General features: G+C 30.8%; 2 protein-coding genes across 2 annotated transcripts; both read right to left on the bottom strand.

Annotated features, from left to right (window-relative positions):
• Positions 1–2,167: 2,167 nt before the first annotated feature.
• On the bottom strand, positions 2,168–5,050 carry LOC122605081. Its single transcript, XM_043777959.1, has 2 exons — positions 4,785–5,050; positions 2,168–2,572 (listed from the first exon to the last, which is right to left on the bottom strand). Exons 1-2 carry the CDS (start codon positions 4,968–4,970, stop codon positions 2,327–2,329), a joined length of 432 nt encoding a protein of 143 aa, XP_043633894.1. The 5' UTR covers positions 4,971–5,050; the 3' UTR covers positions 2,168–2,326.
• A 2,903-nt stretch (positions 5,051–7,953) lies between these two features.
• On the bottom strand, positions 7,954–10,565 carry LOC122603684 (germacrene A synthase short form-like). The gene is made up of 7 exons (XM_043776457.1): positions 10,400–10,565; positions 9,885–10,155; positions 9,415–9,790; positions 9,105–9,323; positions 8,852–8,990; positions 8,489–8,737; positions 7,954–8,339 (listed from the first exon to the last, which is right to left on the bottom strand). The coding sequence occupies exons 1-7, from the start codon at positions 10,487–10,489 to the stop codon at positions 8,046–8,048; spliced, it is 1,638 nt and encodes a 545-aa protein (XP_043632392.1). The 5' UTR covers positions 10,490–10,565; the 3' UTR covers positions 7,954–8,045.
• Between the last annotated feature and the right edge of the window lie 11,757 nt (positions 10,566–22,322).

Genomic DNA, 22,322 nt, shown 5'->3' with positions numbered 1-22,322 from the left:
AAAGACAATTGAGTAATTTATTGTAAGTAGTATAGAAGGTAGCGGTTTGGTGGCTGGTCACTCACGGCGACCTGTGAGATGTTGAAAAAGAGAGGTTTGGGAAGATATAGCCATATAGGAAGAGATGTTATATAGAAGGTTGAAAACGGTTTTCTTGCTTCAAAACTGAACAACAGGAGCAGTGCACATTTTCCATTTACGTTTAAACAGTATATTACTATATTTGACAAGAGGTGGGTCTCTGTTACTAGCATTTGGATGTGTACGATCACCATGTGAGGTTGTAGTGTTCTAGAATAACGGTAAATCCGAAACCATTGGGGATGTCCATATTAGAAAGCAATTTTGTCAAGTCACCATCAAGTCATTTCCTTACCAATGTTTGCATTAGACAAATAAAGGGAGTATTGAGCTTGTGGAGTGATACGACCCAATTTACAAACTAACACAACTAAAGGGTCACGCACTAAGCGGATCTTAAATAGTCTTTCTCACCATACCACCTTCTTTATTGGAAAATACCGTCGAGGATAACCTACCAAGGCTCAAACTCGAGACCTTGGAGTAAACTCCCCCGAAGCCCCGCATAACAGGTTTAGTGAAACACCTCTAACCACTGTGGTTTAACCCAGTGGTTAAAAGGTTTGGTTGTTATTATCGACTTATCGTGCCTTCCCATTTATACAATCAAAACAGTTAAATAAGAAAAACAATTTTTTTATTAATAGATTTTAGAATCGTGACAAATATACGATTATCTTGTTATCAAATTAAAATATTTATACTTAAATGTAAAAAAAAGCTTAAAAAAAGAATTAAATATTCAAATCTCATTATTAATTGTTAAATTATATCAAGGCTGGATGGTGTAGTATGGTTTCCTTTATCCAAATTCTTCTATAAAAACAATATTTTAACTTTAATTATACAATTAACCGAATTCTCATTGATATTTATAAAAAAGTAATTTTATTTTTGCTAGCTATGGTTGTTAAGAATAATGAATGTATAATATAATATGATATAATAGTTATGGTGTTTAGATAGGACTTAAAATTTCTAATATCAAAAGGCTCGTAAATTTTTTTATTAATCTATATACTATTATTATAGTATATATTAAGATTTTTTACTAAATAAATTACACAATTTAGTAAATAAATAATAAATATATTTAAAAGCTTTTTTTTAATTGAAGATGGGCCATTCCTTGTGTGTCTTGCTCGTTTCAAGTAAGTAACTAAGGGAGTTTTGGGCTGTGGAGAGATACGGCCCAAATTGCAAATTAACACAAAAGTAGTCTTGTACTCGTCGTGACTCGTGCCTTTCCATTTATACAATCAAAACCAGTAAATGAGAAAAAGAACGTTTTTTAGGTATTAGTCCACTAGTCACGATAAATCATTCATTAGGAATTATAGCTTATATGGGTTGTGGACTAATACTTGCACGTAGCTATAATTGTAGCTATAATTGTACGTGTCAGCTAACATAAGTTGTCATTTGGACAATTTACTAAGTTTGTCAACATATAATATCCAAAACTTTAATGTATCTATTATAAACATTTAGTAATATTTAGTTATATTCTTGGACACTTAACCCAAAATATGTTTACCAAAAATGTATATTTTTAAAAGAACTTGAAAAGAAAACATGCACCACAAGGATGTGTTTTGATAAATAACTTTGGGGAAACAGAGTTGGTGCAAAAATAGACTGATTGAATTATTTCAATGTATCATTTTTCTTTTCAAGAAAAAAACAAGCTCTTTGCGACAATTGAACGATTCAAATGTTTTTATTTTTATTCCCTATATCGGTTTCATAAAAAAAATCATAGGCTAAGTAGTACAACCAAATTTATGTCATTAGCTATCACAACCAGTCCACAAACCCGTAAGATCAATCCCGACATGAGAAACCTTCCAAACAAGTAGAAGCCTCACCACTTTAATGGTAATTCATTTGGAAAAAGAAACTTATTTAACCCGAAGCGGGCCATACTTTCCTTCTCCGAGCAAGGATAGATATTTTTTCCTCCTGACTTTTTCTTATCTAGCTTCTAACAATTGAACCTGGACACCGAGCTTGACATCAGTAGCCACTAACCAGCTTAACCACACAAAAAGGCAGATGCATGGTTTGTGTGACCTCATGCAACATATTCAGTTCAAAATCAATTTTCTACCATGTTAAATCAAGTGTCAAAACTAACTGATCTAAAAGGGGATAACAAAGAAAATCAGCAAAATATACATTTTTTTTTTGAACGCCAGAGACATAATACACATTTCACGGATACATAATCAGATGGAATGCGTTTTCAATCATTTTTCTCATGCCGTCTCTTGTTGGAGTTCTCGGGGGCAGTAGGATCTATTCCAAGACATTTTAGGAAAGCTTGTTTTGCAACCCCAAAGAAATTACAAGGATGGTGTGAATGTTCAAACAACATATCCCTGCCTTCGTCCGTCATGGATGATCCTTCCCTTCTCTGCACATTTGGTTTCCTTATTCTTTGTACTACTTCACTTGTGCTTGTCCCCGCCTCAATTTCATTTTCTCTAGCCTACAATTATCATTGGAAAAAGAAGCTAAAAATAGAATTTATATGGAATGATTTAACGATTTAGAATTATTTAAATTGTTTTGACTTGTATAACATCTCAACACTTAGAATAAACTGTCCTCACCTTGTATATATATCTCAAAATATATTATTTAGCCATTAATCATAGCCCCTAATTAAATAGTACATCGACAAAAGAGCCAATGAAAGAGTTAATATGTCATTGTCTTAGCACACAACTATTCCTATGAATAAAATAGATCTCGGTTTTTAACCTATACTTGGCTAAAAACAGCACGATTATTCAATGTTATTGCCAGGTTAGTTTAGTTGTGCATATGGCCGAATATAATAAACAAAAGAACTACATAAAGCAATACAATATATGAGTTAAATACTTGAAATGTCTGCTCTTGTTATTGTTTATGATGAATAATGTTGACGGCAAAAGAAGACAAAATGGAAAACATTAAATCACAAAACAGCATAAAGGTTTTATCATTTTATCATTTTGACAACTAAACCTATGCTCGTGGTGCAGATTTCATCCCTCCATAGATCTACATCTATCGATAATAATTCAACACATCACCCCCTTTCCGAACCAATAATAACACCGACACATCACCCGCTCTCTTACACCATCACTGCTGCAGCCGGACTTCAATTATTTAATTTATATAATGTTTATATTTCAACTAAAAACGAAATTTGAAACAAACAGAAAAACTATGCAGCAGGCTGCAGGCAGGTGTTTTTCTAGTTCCTATAATGTTAGGCCCAGATATCTGATTTGAGAAACTTCAACTTGAGCTAGCTTATATGAACCTAACAACCATTTCCCTTGTAGGCATTATAAGATTGGATACCCAATTAGGCCACATTCCAAGACTTTTGACAAAGAGATCCTGGAACTACTCCATCTATTCAGGATCAGGAATATGAACAACTCAAAACATTCCTAGTTATTGTTCTTACCAAAAAGACGCTCCAACATACGAGTCCCTACTCCCTAACATGTAACATGATATGAAACAAATAATTAACCCCTAACAGAAGCAAATTCTCTCGGTCCATATCACTAGCTGGACATCTAGAAAATTAATCAGAGACAATCTTCCACCTGTTACGCCTTTATTTCAAAAGAAAAGATGTATCTTGCAAAAAGTTCACCTACTAAAGTAACCATAACACTACATTTTGGCCACACATATACACCTAGTCACCTATATATAATTAAGAGATAAAAATTTTGTGTATGCTTATAAACAAAGTTCTATCCTAAAGATAATATACTATTTTTTCTAAATTCTAACACTAAATTTCCCATTGAAGTCACATTAGCATCCCCATCTTTTAATCTAAATATCAGCACTTAATATTTGCTTAAAGAAAAGGGCTTGTAACTTAATAACATCTTAGTTCCAATCTCTTTGTTTAGAAGCAAAGATAAGACATGACATCCCATTGTCTTCAGCTAAGGTCGACAACAATCTTAATCAACCACCAAGCCAAATTAAGGTGATGAGATTACGAAACCAAATTTAACCAGGCGTAAACCCTTTACCTAAAAAAGACCATGAAACCAAATCTTGAAGCCGATTAGTTAATTCAGCTTAAAAACCTAAATATTCTTTATGTTTCTCTTTTTTTTTTTAACTAATGAATTCACACTACAAAACCAGAGGTTAAGGGTTTAAATCCGCGTCCAATGTCCCTTTAAACATCGCATTACACAATTCACATTCTCTTAAGTTTGCCGTGAGACCGATCAATAGGGGACAAAATTGACAAATAACGGGTCGGTGATCCATGTCATAATTTCACACAAATATAGTTCATCTAAAGCTCAATAAGACAGCCAGGCGGATAAGATGATGCTCTGACCAACTAATATGGGTTCAAAATACTCATTAACCATATTGAAACCAACATACTTTCAAAGTGCACATATTTTGCTAATCAACTAAACAACACACTAGACAGGCTAAAAGAAAAATTAGATATAAACATAAATATATATATATATATTCTTAATCTTAATACTAAAAAACTATACTGACAGCCAAAATCAAGATTCAAGAAAATCAATTAAAGCAACAACCTTTCAGCTTCAAAAACTAAAAATAGCATAAAGGGGCATCATAAATTTATCTAACAAAGCTAAAAAGTAATACAATATATACATATAAAGATTTATAAGTATGTATACCTTAGAATCTTGAAAAGAGAGAATAGACCCATTAACAAATGACGGCGAAGGGGTGGAGAGATCAGATGGGGTGGTGGTGAAATAGTAAACAAGGATAACAAGAAGAAACATAGCAAAAAGTTGGATCCAAATCAGCCATGGAATTCTATAGCTGTCTATTATTAGTTCATCCCCAAATTCAAACATTTTTTTTTTTGTTTATTATTAATGTTTTTTTTGACAGAGAGATAGAGACAGATATATAGAAATAGAGGTGGAGGAAAGATATATGAGCGACCAAACTCGGACTTCAAAATATTCTCATTTTAACTACTTATGTTGTTAAAATAAGGATTAATTAACCAGCGGGTATTTTAATATTTTTAGAAATTCATCCAAGTGTAGGAATTTTTTTTTCCTAAACAAAATTTTATTCTACTTTCAAAACACTTTAAATACAATAAAAAGTTTAAAAGATTAATACATACCATAAGAAACAAGTGAAACTTGGATGTATTTTCAATCCATTAGCCATATATACAATTTTTTTAACATTAATGTACCAGCCATATATCCTACATAATAAAATATATACATACCATAAAATATATTTAACTCTATATTACATGTATCCTACGTAATAAATACACCATAAGAAAATCGATCTGTCCGGTATTGAATTATTAGGGATTGATATATATACTAGGTCTTTTACCCGTACGATATGCGCGTGGTAAAAAAGTTGAAAAAAAAGTAAAGATTGTAAATATTTTTAATATTAAAAACCCGTATAAAACATAAAAACAAAATGGTTTCTCACCCATCGAATAAGAAAATTACTCGGAATAAGAAAAATGATAAAAACACAAATTATAGGTTTTCATAAAAAGTTATATGTTTTTGATAAATAAATACTTTCCAAATTTAAAAATATATGTTAAGTTTATACCTGTTTTAGTTTTGGTATGAGATTTGATTATGTTATTTTTTTTAATGTACGTGCTTTAATTTTGATATGGGATTTGATTTTGTTATTTTTTCTTATAATTAGGTGTGTATAAAGTTTTTATTTAGTTTAATGTACTTGTAGGGAATCCTACGTATATCCAAAGTTAAACTATTATATTTTTAATTTTGTATATCTCTTATATAAGTAAAAAAGAATTGTTTCTAGAAGATTTTTGTAGAAAATTTCATATGTGTCAAACTCACAATCTTTCTTACAAATGGTTTTAGAAATTATGACATCATATTTAAAATTATAATTTTAGCAACATTTTAGTTTTTTAAAAAATTAATCCATCTTAACATTATCTTAATTATTTTATTAATTTTTCATATAACTTTATAATTTAAATTTAAGTCCTGATGAAACTTTAATAAATATAGACATTTTTCTATTTATTTCCAAGTAAAAAGAATATTTTGAAGTTTAAAATATATAACTACATATTGTTTTTTTTACATGTTAGGTATCTTATATAAAAAAAAAATAAATAGCTTGATTTAAAAAGTTTAAGTTAAAAAAATTATCATCAAATATATTAATGTTTGTTGTCTAAGTACACATCAAATATATTTGATACACAAAAGCTTAAAGATAGTTATATGCATTTGTTTATCAAAACTAAAAAATGTTATAGTAAATAATCACATAGATATTTCAGAATAGACTCAATCCGTGTCGTCGCAACTTCAGCAGGATGATCATACGCTTTTAAAAAACTATTATTAATATGCCCGGGTTGAACCCAGGTTAATTAGCTAGTTAGTCTTTATTTTAATATTTAAATTCTTTTTTGACATATATAAATAAGATAAATATTGTAAAAAATTATGGAGATGACACATATGATATAATCCTAGGTAGCAATGTTTTAAAATAGGTTTAATTATGAAGAGGGCTTTAAAATGCTAGGATTCTTACTTTTTAATATAGATATAGATATAGACGCCATGAATATTGCTCTTTTGTATAATTGGATGGCGTGGTCTCTTAAGCAGCGATAATCTTTGGACACGAGTTATTTCTAAGATACATGGCACTCATTGTTTTTACGACATGCATGCCAAATCTAAAGTCTTTGCGAAAACATTGCATCGGTGATGACAAGTAGTCAATCGATTCCTACTTCTACGGATATTATTAGTAGGAAAGTTGGTAATGGAGTGAATACAAGATATATTTTGGGGGAAAAACTTATGGTGTGGAGAAAGAGGACTCAACTTGTTGGTGACTTTAAGCTGGACTAATTTCACAGGCTTTTTTTAAAAGTCTCTAGCAAAAACTCTCATCCTTTATTTGGGTTTGGACGTCGAAATAAACTAATAACCAACATTAATCATATATATAGTAGTATGTATGTGTGTATGAGAAATTCAACAACTCCATTTAGTATGCGTTAAAAGAGAGATTCAGCAAATAGATGTAAAATGTATATGTAGAAGTCTGTGTGTACGCGTGTAACGTGCGTGACCATGTGAGAGAGAGTATGAAGGGTAGAAGATATTATTTTCAGTACACGACACCAGTGGCGGTACCACATGGGGGCAAAGGGGGTTTGCTCTCTTCAAAATTTTGATTTTGTCATGTATTTTTAACTTCTTTTTTTTTTTATTGATTTTTAGAATTTTCTATAGGCTTTTAATATTTTAACCTCTTTTATATTATCTTTCCCAAATTTTTTAATTTTATTTTATTTGAGATTTTTTCTGATACCACCTCTACACCACAACATACCACAAATACACAAAACAAAATGTTTTAAGTTAAAAAAAGGCCACCTAATAAAAGCCCAAAACTTAAAATTTGGGGGACTAGAGCCTTAAGCGGTTGTGTAACCCAAATAGGCTATTGGCCCGGCCCTGATGAGTGTGGAGATCAAACTTTTGCAACTCGGTTCCATTGATTATTTGCTATTGAAACTAACAAACAATTGCACGATTAATGAAAGTAGGACAAATTTAGGTTGGCTTTGGAGATGGCGTAGACAACTTAGAAGTGGGGTTGAGGATGACCAATATAATAATGCTATTGCCGAATACTTTCGTTTTATGTTGATACTTGGATATAGAATTTCAAAGGCAACTAGGCAAGTTGGTGTTTTATGTTGCCCAAATTCGGAAGTTCATTGATTCTAAAACTGTTTCTTTTCTTGAATATCTTAATGTCTGGAATAAATGGGTAGTATTGCATGGAAGATATTTATTCAATCCTTTATTGGCAAAATTCTTACAAACGACATGATAATTATAAAAATATATTGGCAAATTTAGTTATGATTATACGGGGACAGAAGCCTCAAATAAGAGAGTGATATAGTCTTTCAAGGTCATGTCCGAGAAGGTGAATCCATCATTGAACCTGTAGGCCACATATATCACCCGTGAAAGATTAACAATCGGAGCAAGCAATTCCATCGACACTTTGGTTGGCTTTAGACATCCCTCGTTAATGTCCTTCCATGCATTTTCGATCATTTCCTTGAGTTCTTTAACAGCTACATCTTCGGTCACTCCAAAAGTCTTCATGTATGCATCTATACCTGTAGCTCTATGTTCTCTTTCACGCTCGAACTGCATTTCATTATACATAATCCATCAAATCATTATACTTAATTTGTATTGTTCAGTTACAACATAGAAAATCTAAAATTAGCCAAGTTTTTCTTTTGTTGTTAGATAATCATTATTGTTACAACGACATATACATGTTAGTTAAGTACCTCAAAGCTCACGACATCGTTATGGAGTCTCGCAATTAGTTCCGAGGCTTCAAGTATTTTTTGATGACTTTCATACCAAGCCAAAGCTTCTTCATCCACAATTTTGCCCATGCCTACTAAAGAAGATTTTGCAAGAAGATTGTAGGTAGAAGTTACCAATCCATTCTCATAGTACTCTTGGAATGATGGTACAGTTCCACTATGTCTCCACTCAGCCTCCCTAAGATAGGCTCTAGCTAATTCTTGAAACTGTTTGTTACAAAAGAATTAAGTTTAATTAGTTATCAAGTCAGAACTTAATTAGATAAATGTGAGACTTTATAACATTGAACTCATGATCACATTACTATTTAGAGATCTTACAGCTTTTTTTGAAGCATAAACCACATTTTCCCTTCCTTCTTTAGCCAATTCTTTTTCCCATTCAGCATACTCATTGAGGAGAATTTGATAAAATGGTTTGATAAATTCTGGAAGTTGCTCCACAGATCCAACTTCCCACCTGAAAATGATGTTTATATATGGTTAACTACATATGATATATAACCTATACATGCAAAAGAGATATTTAAACATGGATATATTACATAAAACTATATCATCTATGATCAATTACCTGCTTATGGCATCTGTTAGAAGCCGAAGCTCCTCAATAGTTGCATAGGCATCGAATGTGTCATCTAACACCAACACCAGTTGCGCAATTTTTGTTGTTATAATCCTTGCTTCGACGTGGCGAGGCTCCAAGAATACAGCTAACACCCATAGGTACAATTCTGGCATTTTATCCCTTGTGTATGTAGCTATTGTTTGGAATTTCATGTCCTTAGACCATCTAGAAAAACAAGATTCATTAGTAACTTCAAGAAATAACTATAAGTGATTAACAATAATGTAATGGTAGCTTGATTTTGCATTGAACTTACTTTGTGAGCCTGGACAGTTCATCTTTTTGAATTAGTTGAAAGTAACTAAAATGTGCTTTTGCAAGCTTCGGTAGTGCATCGTATATTGAACATTCTTCTTCAAAGTTTGAGAAATATAGCCTTGCCTCTACTATCGGCAATCCTCGTTGACAAGGAAACTTCAAGCCTTGCTTCACCTGTTGTGCGAGAGTTCCTTCAAGAGTTTCTACGATAGCCTTTAAATGCGATTCTGTGAATGCCAAGGCCTCATCCAATATAGATTCACCCCGTATTCCTAAATGTGTACATTCATATAAGCACAACATGCCCTTCACATCGGTTTTCATGTGTTCCTTGAATTTTCCGGTGCTAACATCTTTAAATTTGTTAAACACATCTGTGAAACGTAGCATATATATGTAAGGGATTAGCAATTCTATGTATATATGTATATAAAAGGAATGTACAAAGGTTAATTTGTTTAAATTTACCACAAGATAGTTTATATCCATATTGTCGAAAAACAAGGAAGTTCACCGAAGTTGTATAAAGATCAAATTGGTTGTATTCTTCCATATCAAGCTCCTTGAAAAGTTTTTCGAGTTCACATTCGATATCTTTTATAAAAAGATAGCTTAAACCAAGACGACCCACGCAGTTGATTAATCTTAGTTTTTCATTTGTATCCATGCCCGGATCAACGATCAATCTTTGCATCTCATCACTTGGTTCTTTCATGGCTGCAAGGTAATCATCCAATTCCTGGAAATAATGGAAACAACAAACAAAAATCATAATTGTAGTAAGTTAGCAAGTCTCTCTTCATTAAAACATAAGGCAAGATAAAATATCATATATGCATGGGTCGCTAGCTTGAGAGCGAGGAAAAATTCTTCTACTGGACTAAAGGGTTCCTGGCCTTTTACTCTTTTTTTTTTCCCCGTGTGCACACTAGGTATATATATATGTTGTATGTGTTGATAAATAACTGTACGGACTTAATTACCAAGTTGTCCACGTCGAAAGATAGGAAACGATCACCCCATAAGGAAGGAGGGAAGTTAGCAATAGGACGCACGATGCTGGTTTTGGCCATTGATCTTGATCGAGTTAAAATATATAGAAGTGTTAAAGCTTAAGGTTTGTTTGAGATAGAGACTATAAGTTACGTTGCTGAGTGAATGTGTGTGAAGATTGCTTTGGTATGTTGTGGTTACTTATACTACACTACTCAATATTTCCAAAGTTATGCATTACGTAATCAATTTGCCTTTCTGGCCATATGCATGCATTTGAAACATATACAATAGTATTATTATCCAATACTATCCATTTGAGACTAGTTTGTATAATGTCAAAATTAATTAAAGACCATCTAAAACTTAAAGTTTATCGAGCACATGTTGAATTTTTTTTATCGACATATATATATATATATATAGGTGAGATATTTTGAGACCACCTCTTATTTTAGGACCAACTAGGACCATTGATTTTTGTACACCATCATCATCTACTACGATATACAAGACTTTTTTGTAAAAATACTAAGACTTTCCGGCGACGGCCCACCAGAAAATCATGTTCTGTGGGCCCGTCACTGGAAAGTCTTAGTGTTTTTACAAAATAGTCTTGTATATCGTAGTAGATGATGATGGTGGTGTGTAAGTTACGAAAATCAGTGGTCTTTTTTTGAACTTTTTTTAGTTAGTTTCAAATTATCTTTCCTCTATATATATATATATATATATATATATATATATATATATATTGCTAAATTCAAGGTATTTTTTTTTTATCAGGGACAATTCTCTTTAATTTATTTTATATAGTTATTAAGTTCACTAAAATAGTACTCTAACCAGTACTTGTTAGTTACAACCACCAAAAAAAAAGGGAGTGTCACTCACTTTTTCACTTGGCTAGCTAGCGAATCATTAAAATTGTTTAAAACAAAATAGACTCCCAAACTTAATTCATCATGATATGATGTACTATCCAATAGACTGTTTAAAACTAAATTGTGGTAAGCTGCATGTAAAAATTAACTAGTTGAGTCATGACTGTTGAAGATACATTAGAACTTGAACTTTTAAATGATGACATATTGCTAGACATTATGGATGATTTGAAACCATTTTTATTTTTTACAGTTAAAGATTATGCAAGCGTTAAAGATTATTATTATTATCTATATACATAATAAAACAATAGTTATTCTGGCTTTTTAAAGTCATCCACCTCAAATTAAAATTATCTCTAAATATGTCACATAGGATTTATCCTACGTGGCACCTTCATATTTTTTTTCACACTAATAGATTTTCATTAAATAATATAATATAATTATACATATATTTTAAATATGGCATATAAAAAAGCATATATATATATATATATATAATTTATATTTATATAAATCAAACATATATAAAAAATCACGATTAACATTGCATAACATTTTTTTAACTTTTTTATTTTAACAATAAACACTTCATAATTCATGACTCATAATTCATGATATTTTATTACCTTTTCCCATGATATTTTATTACCTTTTCTTTTCTTTTTTTTTTTTCATTTTCTATTTACTATATACACTTCATAATCAAACTATATATATTACGTTCAACACGTACACCTCAAATTACATAGCCCTTTATAATAATCTATCTATACATATATTATGTTTCACAACTTTCTTCATTGTTAATTTATCATAATTATGAAGTATTTTTCAATTGGTTTTTAATTTATAAAGTTATTCTTAATAATCTATCTATACATATATTATGTTTCACAGTTTTCTTCGTTGTTAATTTATCATAATTATGAAGTATTTTTCAATTGGTTTTTAATTTATAAAGTTATTCTTCTGCCGTATACCAATCTATGTATATATTAAAACAGTAAAAATTCTAGCCTTTTAAACCTTTCTTTAGCTAGCTTTAAACATTATCACATAGGATTGTATTCTACGTGGCATCTCCATACTTTTTTTACAATATTTATCTCATAACCTCTATTTATTCTCAAACCAATGTAATTTATTTTATTAAATATAACATAAAATATTAAATCAAAACTTTATACACAAAATTAAAAAAAAATCAAAACCCATATTAAGATATAAGAAGACGTCCAATACATCTATTAATTTGACAATGACATTTGACATAAATAATATTATTTATTAAAATATATATAACTTTGAAGACGATATCAAATTTTAAAATTTATTTAAAAATATTATTAGGTTATACACGACCAAACAATTTTGTTGTTTCTCCTTCGTTCTCTTGGCCGAAACCTTAACCAAAATTGGTTATTCTAGCCACACAAAAATGTCTATTTTATAATGATAATAGTAGTTATTTTCAGTTTTACGAATGAATTTCTTGATTGTTGGAGATAAAATACTTTATTTCCTAATTGTGTTTAGGATTATTTTTTCCCGTCACTACATAAGGTATTTTCTCCATCTTTTCAGCATAATTAAAAACAAAAACTATAATGATTTTCTCTTATTTATCTTATTATTTTTTTACTTATTCGTATTGTATTTATATGTATTTTATATGACTAAATTTTTGTCATGTTTAGTTTTTTTACTTTGTATATATTATTTTGTTTGATGAATATATAGATATCATGCTACATTATCTATTTACGTTTGATTTGTTAATGATATCAAAATATCTTATGTTAAATGTTGGTGTGTAATCACTATAGTAGGTTTAGTGACTGTGATATCGACATGTCAGAAAAGACAAAAGATGACCAGAGTAATCCGAGAATTAACCATTAACTATAACATAATCAATTTCAACATAATAAGCTTATAGAATAGCTATTTACTAATGCATAAAATAACCTTTTTAACTAGCCGCGCATCGCGCTGGGTAAAATATCTAGTTATTATTATATAAGTTTAACAGGAGACACATACTAGATAAACGGGTTCATGTTGGGAAAATCTTACCATATATATATATATATATATATATATATATATAAATCACCATTTAACTCTTCAATTAGGAAAAATTAACTTTGTCAAAACTTAAAACTCAAAAGATCTTAAAGCAAACCGGTAGCAATAGTTAACGTAATGAAAGAAAATAAATAAATTTAAAAATAAACTATCAATAAATAAATAAAGAAAGTCGCACTTGGATATATTAGGCTTGTAATATAATACTTGTACAAAATGGTGTTTTTGAGTGGAATGTTGAATGAAAGTCAAAATGATTGTTGATGTTGACCCACAAAGGAGGTAGCAGCCTTGTTCCCAACAAATATCTGACCCACGATTGAAAAGAAGAAAAGGTGGCTCAGTAGTACGACCTACATTATCATTGGGCCAATGTAATTTTGCTGCAAAAAAACTTTTTTCCTTTACCTTGTGATTTTTATAGAGTTTCTATATTTATACCTGGTCAATACAAAAGTGACCCGATGACTTGTAATAAGAAGTTAATTTATATTTTATAGTTTAAAAAAGTTTATGCGTTAAATTTTTTTTGCTAACGTCAAAACCTTTACAATTTTAAAACTAAAGCTGACAATTTTGACACGAAACTTGTTAACACGACACGACATGTTTTTAACATGTTTCGTGTTTGACCTTAACAGGTTTCGTGTCTTAACAGATCTGGATCTGTTAAGACCTGTTAAGATTTGTGTCTTAACAGGTTCGGACCTGTTAAGATGTTAAGGTTGTATATATATATATATATACTAGTAAAAAGTGAAACCTAAACCTAATTCATTTCTCAGCCGTCACCCACTCATCCCCCATCTTTACTCTTTCCTTTCATTTTCATCTTATTTCATATATCATCTTAATAAAAAATGTAATTTATAAATCTATGACTTTCACGGCCAAATTATACAGCATATTTATGACTACAACTTTTCATATCAGATTTCCAATCACATTTATATCTACGAGTCTAAGACTTTCACGGCCAGATTTACCAAGATGGAAGATGTTTCACGGCGAGATTTTCCGATCTTTCTCACATTAGATTTCGGACATGGTAACTATGCAGATCAGATTCTGGCCAGATGTACCATGACAGCGAGATGTTTGTGCTCATGTTATCCAAACGACAAATGATTGTGTTTTCCGAATGTCCTGCTACAATAGATTAAAATTTATTTTTTGTTATCCAAGCGCTTATGACTTAACTTGGTTTGATAGTGATTTTGTTTCTTTGATGTTGAACTTTTTTCTGGGTAATTGTTTGTAATGAATTGTTACTACAGTCGTATAAAGCAAAGCCATAATGTAACACCCCAAGCTAGGGCTCGAAATATTACGAAAATCATATAGAACAAAGAGGGATTATCGTAGGCAACTAAATGAAAATAATGAATTCAGTGAATCCATAACTAGTCAAATATTCATACAATGCACAGGGAGCAAATTGTCACACCCCACCTTAGGCGGAATCGTAGGATATGACGAAAAGATATAGCAATAGCACATGGACTTTATAATAGAGTCATACTAAATGAAATTCAAATAAATGTAATTCCACAAACGGAAAGTCTAGGCAACACGCCTCAAATAGCAAAGAAGTAACAATTTCAAATAGCGTTCAATGTTTCACATGCAATCTAGGAGTCCATGAAGGATCTCTTTATTGGTCTTCCTAAAGTCCATAAGCTCAATCTTCTTAAGCATTGTTATTACCTGAAAATGAATGCTCGAAAATGTCAACATAACGTTGGTGAGTTCGTAGGTTTAAAGGAATACAAATGAGTTTGCTGTGCATGATATATCAAGTTTTGGACAATAGTGTAAATATAAACATGTAGTAGCGTACTAAATACTGATCAATGCCATCATAGTTATCCAACAACACAATCCCCATCACTCCTGTTAACAACTCAATCATGCTTTAAATACCAACAACTACCAGCTGGAGTATAAAGTTGGTCGATAGTTATCCAATAGTCTTCAATAGATATCAACAGACATCTATCGCATCATAGAAATCAACACAAGCAAGCTAACATGCACATTTCATAAGTACACGTATATGTCCAATAAAACAAACTAGTTTTGGCACAGCTAGTAAAGAAATAAAAATATTTTGAGCATCATTTTCCCCCAAAGAAATAATATAAAAAGGGGCCACGAAACTCACCTCAACAAGCAAGTAGTTATGCAAATCCAACAAGGTCGCTAGAATCTACACAACATATAAATATGAACAAGTTACAATTATGGACATGGTCAAGAACCATCCCTTGTAACCCGTATTTGATGGAATACACATATGGCTACTTTCAAAATATTCACAACTGATTTGTCATATATTATTAAGTTACAAGTCACATAACTTAATATATAATATTTGTTTTAATGATTTAAGATTAAATTCTACAAGTTCATATTAACTGAAATTTTTGGTAACTTTATCTATTTTTTTTTTGGGATGAAACGAACGATTCAAGATTCCAAATCTTAACTACTGTTACCTTAGAGTGTTATATACTTACATGAATTTTTACATAATTTATTTGGCACGTTAACTATTTTTAAAAATTCAATGATTACAGACTAGTCAGAAAAATCACTGTTTGCGCACAGAAAAATTTTATAAAAGTTAAGGGCCTTCGAAGCTTCAAAAAAATCCAATTTTTTTACTGTACAATCTTAACATCTCAAAAACGTTTCTGGAGAAAAATAATTTTCCAGTTCATAAAATCGACCAAGATATGACTATTTGAAGTCGACCAAAATCCGTTCGGAAAACTCAGCTTTGCGCAGTTTTGTTATAAAATTCGTTTGACAACCTTAAACTTCATATTTTGACACGAAACCACTTCCACCAGAAAGTAGACTTCCTGAAATTAATTTTAGACACCAAAAACGTGACTTAACCATCTTCCATGACCAAGATACGACCTCTTAAAGTTAACAAACTGAATCTGTCCAGATTCTGAAATAACTCAAACTTACTGTTTTAAAGACTACTACAATTAAATACTTATATAAAACTTTCAAATCCTTCCAACACCTATTTACATCTGTTATTATGATTTACATGCCCTCATAATTGTATTTCTTTAATTACATTAATTATTATGCTACAATAAATACGTAAACTTTTAACATTAATATGATTTATACTTCAAGCTTTTGATTTAACCCTAAAAAAAACCCTTTCATTGATTATTATAAATTTGCCATAATATATATTCATCAAATAGGTTACTTATAAATAAAGATTAATAAATAAAAAGATATGCTTATATATATATATATATTAATAAATAAAAAGACTAATATATATGAAAAGAGAAGACAAGTGATTTTACCCTAAGATTGATGATCTTCTTCTTAGATACATTGAAAAAAGAATAGAATATAATCTTTAAGAATTTATTATTAATTGTAATTTAAATCAAGATTCAATAGAATTATAATTAAACTTACCAAAGTTTGTTTTGACAATGAGATGATTAATAATAATAGAAAAAATATTTGATGTTGTGATTTTTTTGTTGTTTGGTCGACAAAAGAGAAAAAAGAATCAAAAAGGGTTTTGTTTTGTTTTTTTTATTTATTTATTTAGGGTATAGTTATTATATATATAGAGAGAGATAAGTGTTTTAGTTAGTTTATGATTAGACTTAATGCATCATAAGAATTCTAATGGAATTAAAATTCCTTGCTCACCATAAATTATTGTAATATATATATGACTAAAATTTTTTACTAAACATATGATATTTTACTATTACTATTACCATCTTACTACTTATACTAATTATATATTATTTTCATAAATATTGATTTCGTTCACCACTAAATAGCGTATACTAATTTATCAATGTCTAGAATTAAATATGACGAACAACTACAAGTCTAGAAATTACGGTGATAGTTATAGTCATCTATGTTTAGGAAGATCAAATATCTCAATCCTAAACTTTTGAAATTCAAGTAATAGAAATCCCATATTGGAAATGATCACCACATTTCTATGCTTGTTATACTATATAGGCATATTGACTAGTCAAGAAATTTGGAATGTAAGTTAGAGACTATAATAAATTACCAGTTTTGGTAACGGATGTCACACAAATGACCATCAAAGTTTACAAAAGAGAATTCTAGAGATGGCTATCGATCTTAAGCGTTTATCAATAGTGGGCGAATGAATCCTCGACCCATAAAGTCCATGCCCGAGTCCAAAGCTACAGTAGATCATGCATCACGTCCTTGAACCACCTGATTACCTGAAAAGTGTACTAACAAGTCAACACGAGATTGGTGAGTTCGTAGTGGTGGCCCAAGAGGAACCACCGACAACAATCACATATCATAAAAACAAGAGCAAATATCGCATATAAGTAGTCTTACACAACATCCAACCAATGCATCGCAATATAACAAACGTGTAAGAATAACCAATGAAATGCCAATGCCATGAATGCGAATGATATGCATGCCAAACCAAGAACGAATGATATGTATGGCCATCCTGCCATCTATGCAACGATACTCACATGTCATCACCATGACCAATGTGGCATCTCAAAAATGTCGGCGAATATACGTCTATAAACCCGGATGACCAACACCAGTGTATATGTCTATATCTGGATAAAAACATTTGTCTCAACAGACAACCAAATCATCTCAAAGCAACCAACACAATGCAATCCCAACAATCCATCAATCCGACATCCAACAACCAACAATATGATCAAACTATACATACATACACTTGAGAGGGCTTGCTTTCAAAGAGTCCTCAATGTTTGTATATAGGGTGTACCAGCGGATAACCCTCCACATCTCAAACCATTTGAAAACGAAGTCGACTTCCATGTATGTACATCTAACCTAAAATATAACCTTTCTCAAACCAAGTTACACGAAACAATTCAATTCAGCCATCAATCATCATTCGATCAACAAACAACTAATGCAACAATAAAACACACAATGTACGCTTTTCAACCCGAATCTCAATAGAGTAGGGAGATACGAACTCACCTTGATCGGCTAAGAGTAGTTAATACAAGTTAAAATCAGATTAGAATTGTCTTGCGATCACTTCACGTCCACCACCTAAAATTATAATATCATATGTAATTATTAGCACGATTCATTTACGTTCTACTCATAGCGAGTACAACTCTAGCGACTCTCGGGACTAGATAAAGTTGTTAAAACGTCTAAGTAAGGTCTGAACCAAGTTTAAGTCGGCCACTACGTACCCAAGCATTTGTAACCTTTCCCGAATAAGGACTTAGACTCAAAGGACTCGACCTTTTTCGAAATGGGGGAGGTTTCATCCCAAATGAAGGTTACTACAAGAAACTAGACTCTTTTACGAATTCAATGATAGGTCACACGTCTCGATTGGACTTACGGTTTGAAAGATATGAGCGTTTAGAAATGACAATCGAAAACTGTCGGACAACAAGTATACACTGCGCCGCAGTGAGGCTTGCCTCACCTCACTGCGGCGCAGTGAGGCTCGAAGGTTCTAACCAGAAAATGGGCACTGCGCCGCAGTGAGGCTTGGCTTCCCTCACTGCGCCGCAGTCTCTCCTACCTGCAGCAGACCAGCAACAACTTCAAGCCTAAACACACCCTTTTTAGCCTCCAAATCAATTCCAAGACTCCTCTAACTCAATTTTTAACATGAAAATACATACATAAACCATATCTAACTTAACCCACTTCCCAATTCTCTTTCAAACTCAAGTCAAATTCCAATTCTTGAACTAAATTTCCTAAAAACCCTAAATGACACTTGCAAGCCTTTCGACTCGATTCAAGACCCGAATCCACTCGACATCAACTAGAAACAAGTAAACAAAGATAAAATAAAGGTTATGGAACAAGTTTAACTTACCAAATCTTCACCTAGCACTCAAACCCAAATTTTGACTCAAATGAGGTGATTTCTTGCACTTTGGAACCCAAGTTTTTGATATGATGTTAAAATGGTGATAAGATTTATTATTCTTGCATTAACTAAGCTTGAATTTCCATGAACTATGAATTAAATTAGAGAGAGAGTGAAAGGAGAGTGTGTGGGTGTTCTTGAGAGTAAAGAAGAGAGAGAGAGATAAGAAGAATGAGGGAAGGAAAAGATAAGGTGGGTGGGGGGTTGGGTTGACTAAAGTGGGTCATGGATCATGACTTTGCTCCATGGGTTGACCCATCAACATAACTAGTTAATTCATAACCCGCGACATATCATCTAGCACACCGTCAATCGACCCAACGAGTATAAAGTTAGTCATTTAATCACAAGATAAACCTAAAATATCATTTATTTCAATAATTCATCAAATTACACATTAAGTCAACGGGTCAAAATTCACGGATGTTACACATAATATTGATTGACATAATTTTATATCTATCTAGTTTTATATGTTACTAATTCATAAGACTTTTGGTTTATGATGCTGTAAAATTGAAAGAATGAAAAAGTTGTGTTGTTGCTTATCAACCAAGTCACCAAGATGAGATGTATCTTAATAGGTTCTAAACAGGATCCTTAACAGGTAACCGGTTAATTTTCGTGTCGTGTTTGTGTCTTGATAAAATGACACGAATTGTTAACAGGTCGTATTCGTATTTGATCTTAACAGGTTCGTGTCTTAACAGGTTTCGTGTGACTTGTTATGTCAGTCTTATTTAAAACCTATTTACACAAGTAATATATGGTTCTAATATCCAACCATAGATCTAACTGAAATTCAATGACCATTAAAAACAGCAGTCTTTGTTGTGTACAATTTTAATCCAATCTAAATCTAAATCGATAATAAAATCAATAAATAAAACCTAATTTACAAATTATTTATTTTAAAATGATTATTTTTTAATACGCTGGTCAACATATATAATTGGACGAAAGTCGATCTTAGTGATCCGACGGTGCCGAGTGGAAAGACCGTTGCTCAACGGATAAAATTATAGTTACTCTAGATTTTGTACTCTTTCGATTCATTTTATCTTACGTAAAAGTATCCATTCAAAATTTATAAGGTCTACGTAATTTAAAATGAATTCTAAAATATATATTGAGGCGTTTTAATATCTTTAATCAATAGAAGGTGTTCAAAGAAGTATTTTAAAACACTTGTAAAATGGATACGAAACGTATTCTTTATCTTTTGAAAACTTCCTAAGAATAACGAATTATAAAAATGATATGTGTGTGCATGGATGGTATACAAGGCATGAGGGAAAGGGGGTAATGTCCCCTCGAAATTTAAATTTTGTCATTTATTTTTAATTTTTTTATGAATTTTTAAAATTTTTCTATAAACTTTAATATTTTGTTCTCTTTTAGATTTTTTTTTTTATAGATTTATTACTTTTGTTCCTTTTAGAATTTTTCTAGTACTGCCTCTGTGTGTATATATCTACTAATATATATATATATATATATAACAAGGTTCTAAATTCATTTCTAAACAAACAAGAATCATTGGATGAATTTCATTTTTGATTTAAAACCATTAGATCAAATTTAACTATTTCATCTTTATTAAATGATAATATTAATACTTATACTTTTTATAACTATACAAAAAATCCCCTTTTAAATTTAATTTACACTTTTTGATTTTCCATCACAAATTTACACTTTTTACCCAATAATTCTAATATAATATATTCAATAGATTAATAGCTAATATATCCTAATAAAAAAATAATACTATCTATCTTATATTTTATCCAATAGAATATAGTTAATATCATATGAAAAAAATAAAGCATATTTTAATTTGAAATATTTAAGATATGTTTCATATAAAAATATATATACATATATATCAATTTTCTATTAATAAAAATAGTATGCTATATTTTAAACCATAATAAAATAAAATTGAATGTTAATAATGTCCATGTAGCTTAGGTGAGTGACAACTTTGGGAACGCCAACCTTTAACATTGATCTGCAATTTTGCAGCATGTGGTGACGAAAAAGTACGCTTTATTAAATAACATAAAATAAATTATCGAAATTAATGATATATAATTTAGCTTCTAAATATGCATGACTATTGTGATTACTATTATAAAGGAATTTGAAAAGAATATAACGTTTTTTACATACAAGTATATTATCAATGTACTGTACTTTACCAAAACAAAGAAAAACCTTTTTTTTTCTATTCTATTAAAAATAAAAACAACTTAAAATGTTTACTCTACCAATAGAGGGGTTTATCTTAAATAATGTTTCTAATCAAGTGATGTACTTCCAAAGAAAAGACCTATAAGGTTATGACAACAAAGTCAATGTTTGTATATATTCTTTATTTATTAATATTTTGTAGGAACAATATTACAAAAATACACTTAAAAAGTTTACATTGTCTCAAAATTGGAGTGGGAACTTCATCCATGGTTATATTTCATAAATTTTGCAAAGTTATTATAAAAATAAAATCTAAACTCAATACTAATGTGTTGTCTATGATGGATTCTAACTCGGCAGTTCAAAGTATTTAAGATATATTGTTTTTCTCTATTTCGATTGATAAAGATCACAACTTCATTTTTTTTTGTAGAGGGGTAAGGGAGGACCGGGGGGGGGGGGGTCGAACTCGGAAAATAAAATGTAATGGATTTACTGGAAGACAATTGTCAGGTAAAAAAGTGGTTCAAAATGTGAATTACGTTAGGTTTAAAATCATCAATGTGATTCATGGTTCTGAGTCTGTATTCCTGTGTAAAACAAATGGTAATAATATATGGGCAAATATATGTTCATCATTCTCTGAGGCATACTCGATTGCTAGCCCCCTTAACCTGTTATTAAAAAATAGTTGGGAGTGAAAATAAGACAAGATTTTGGAATAATCATTGGCTTGATGGTGGCAATCTCGCAACTCGGTTTATAAGGTTGTATGCCTTGACACCA

Source organism: Erigeron canadensis, chromosome 6, assembly GCF_010389155.1.
Source record: "Erigeron canadensis isolate Cc75 chromosome 6, C_canadensis_v1, whole genome shotgun sequence".
NCBI lineage: Eukaryota > Viridiplantae > Streptophyta > Magnoliopsida > Asterales > Asteraceae > Erigeron > Erigeron canadensis.
Note: the sequence above shows the minus strand (reverse complement) of the source record. Positions and strands in the feature narration are given on the sequence as shown.

Excerpts from the sequence above, each read along its gene's own strand:
- LOC122603684 (XM_043776457.1), bottom strand. The coding sequence starts at position 10,489 with ATGGCCAAAACCAGCATCGTGCGTCCTATTGCTAACTTCCCTCCTTCC. Across the intron at positions 9,324-9,414 it reads GAACTGTCCAGGCTCACAAA|ATGGTCTAAGGACATGAAAT; the intron begins GTAAGTTCAATG and ends TTGTTTTTCTAG. Across the intron at positions 8,340-8,488 it reads ACGATGTCGTGAGCTTTGAG|TTCGAGCGTGAAAGAGAACA; the intron begins GTACTTAACTAA and ends AATGAAATGCAG.
- LOC122605081 (XM_043777959.1), bottom strand. The coding sequence starts at position 4,970 with ATGTTTGAATTTGGGGATGAACTAATAATAGACAGCTATAGAATTCCA. Across the intron at positions 2,573-4,784 it reads TCTCTTTTCAAGATTCTAAG|GCTAGAGAAAATGAAATTGA; the intron begins GTATACATACTT and ends TGATAATTGTAG.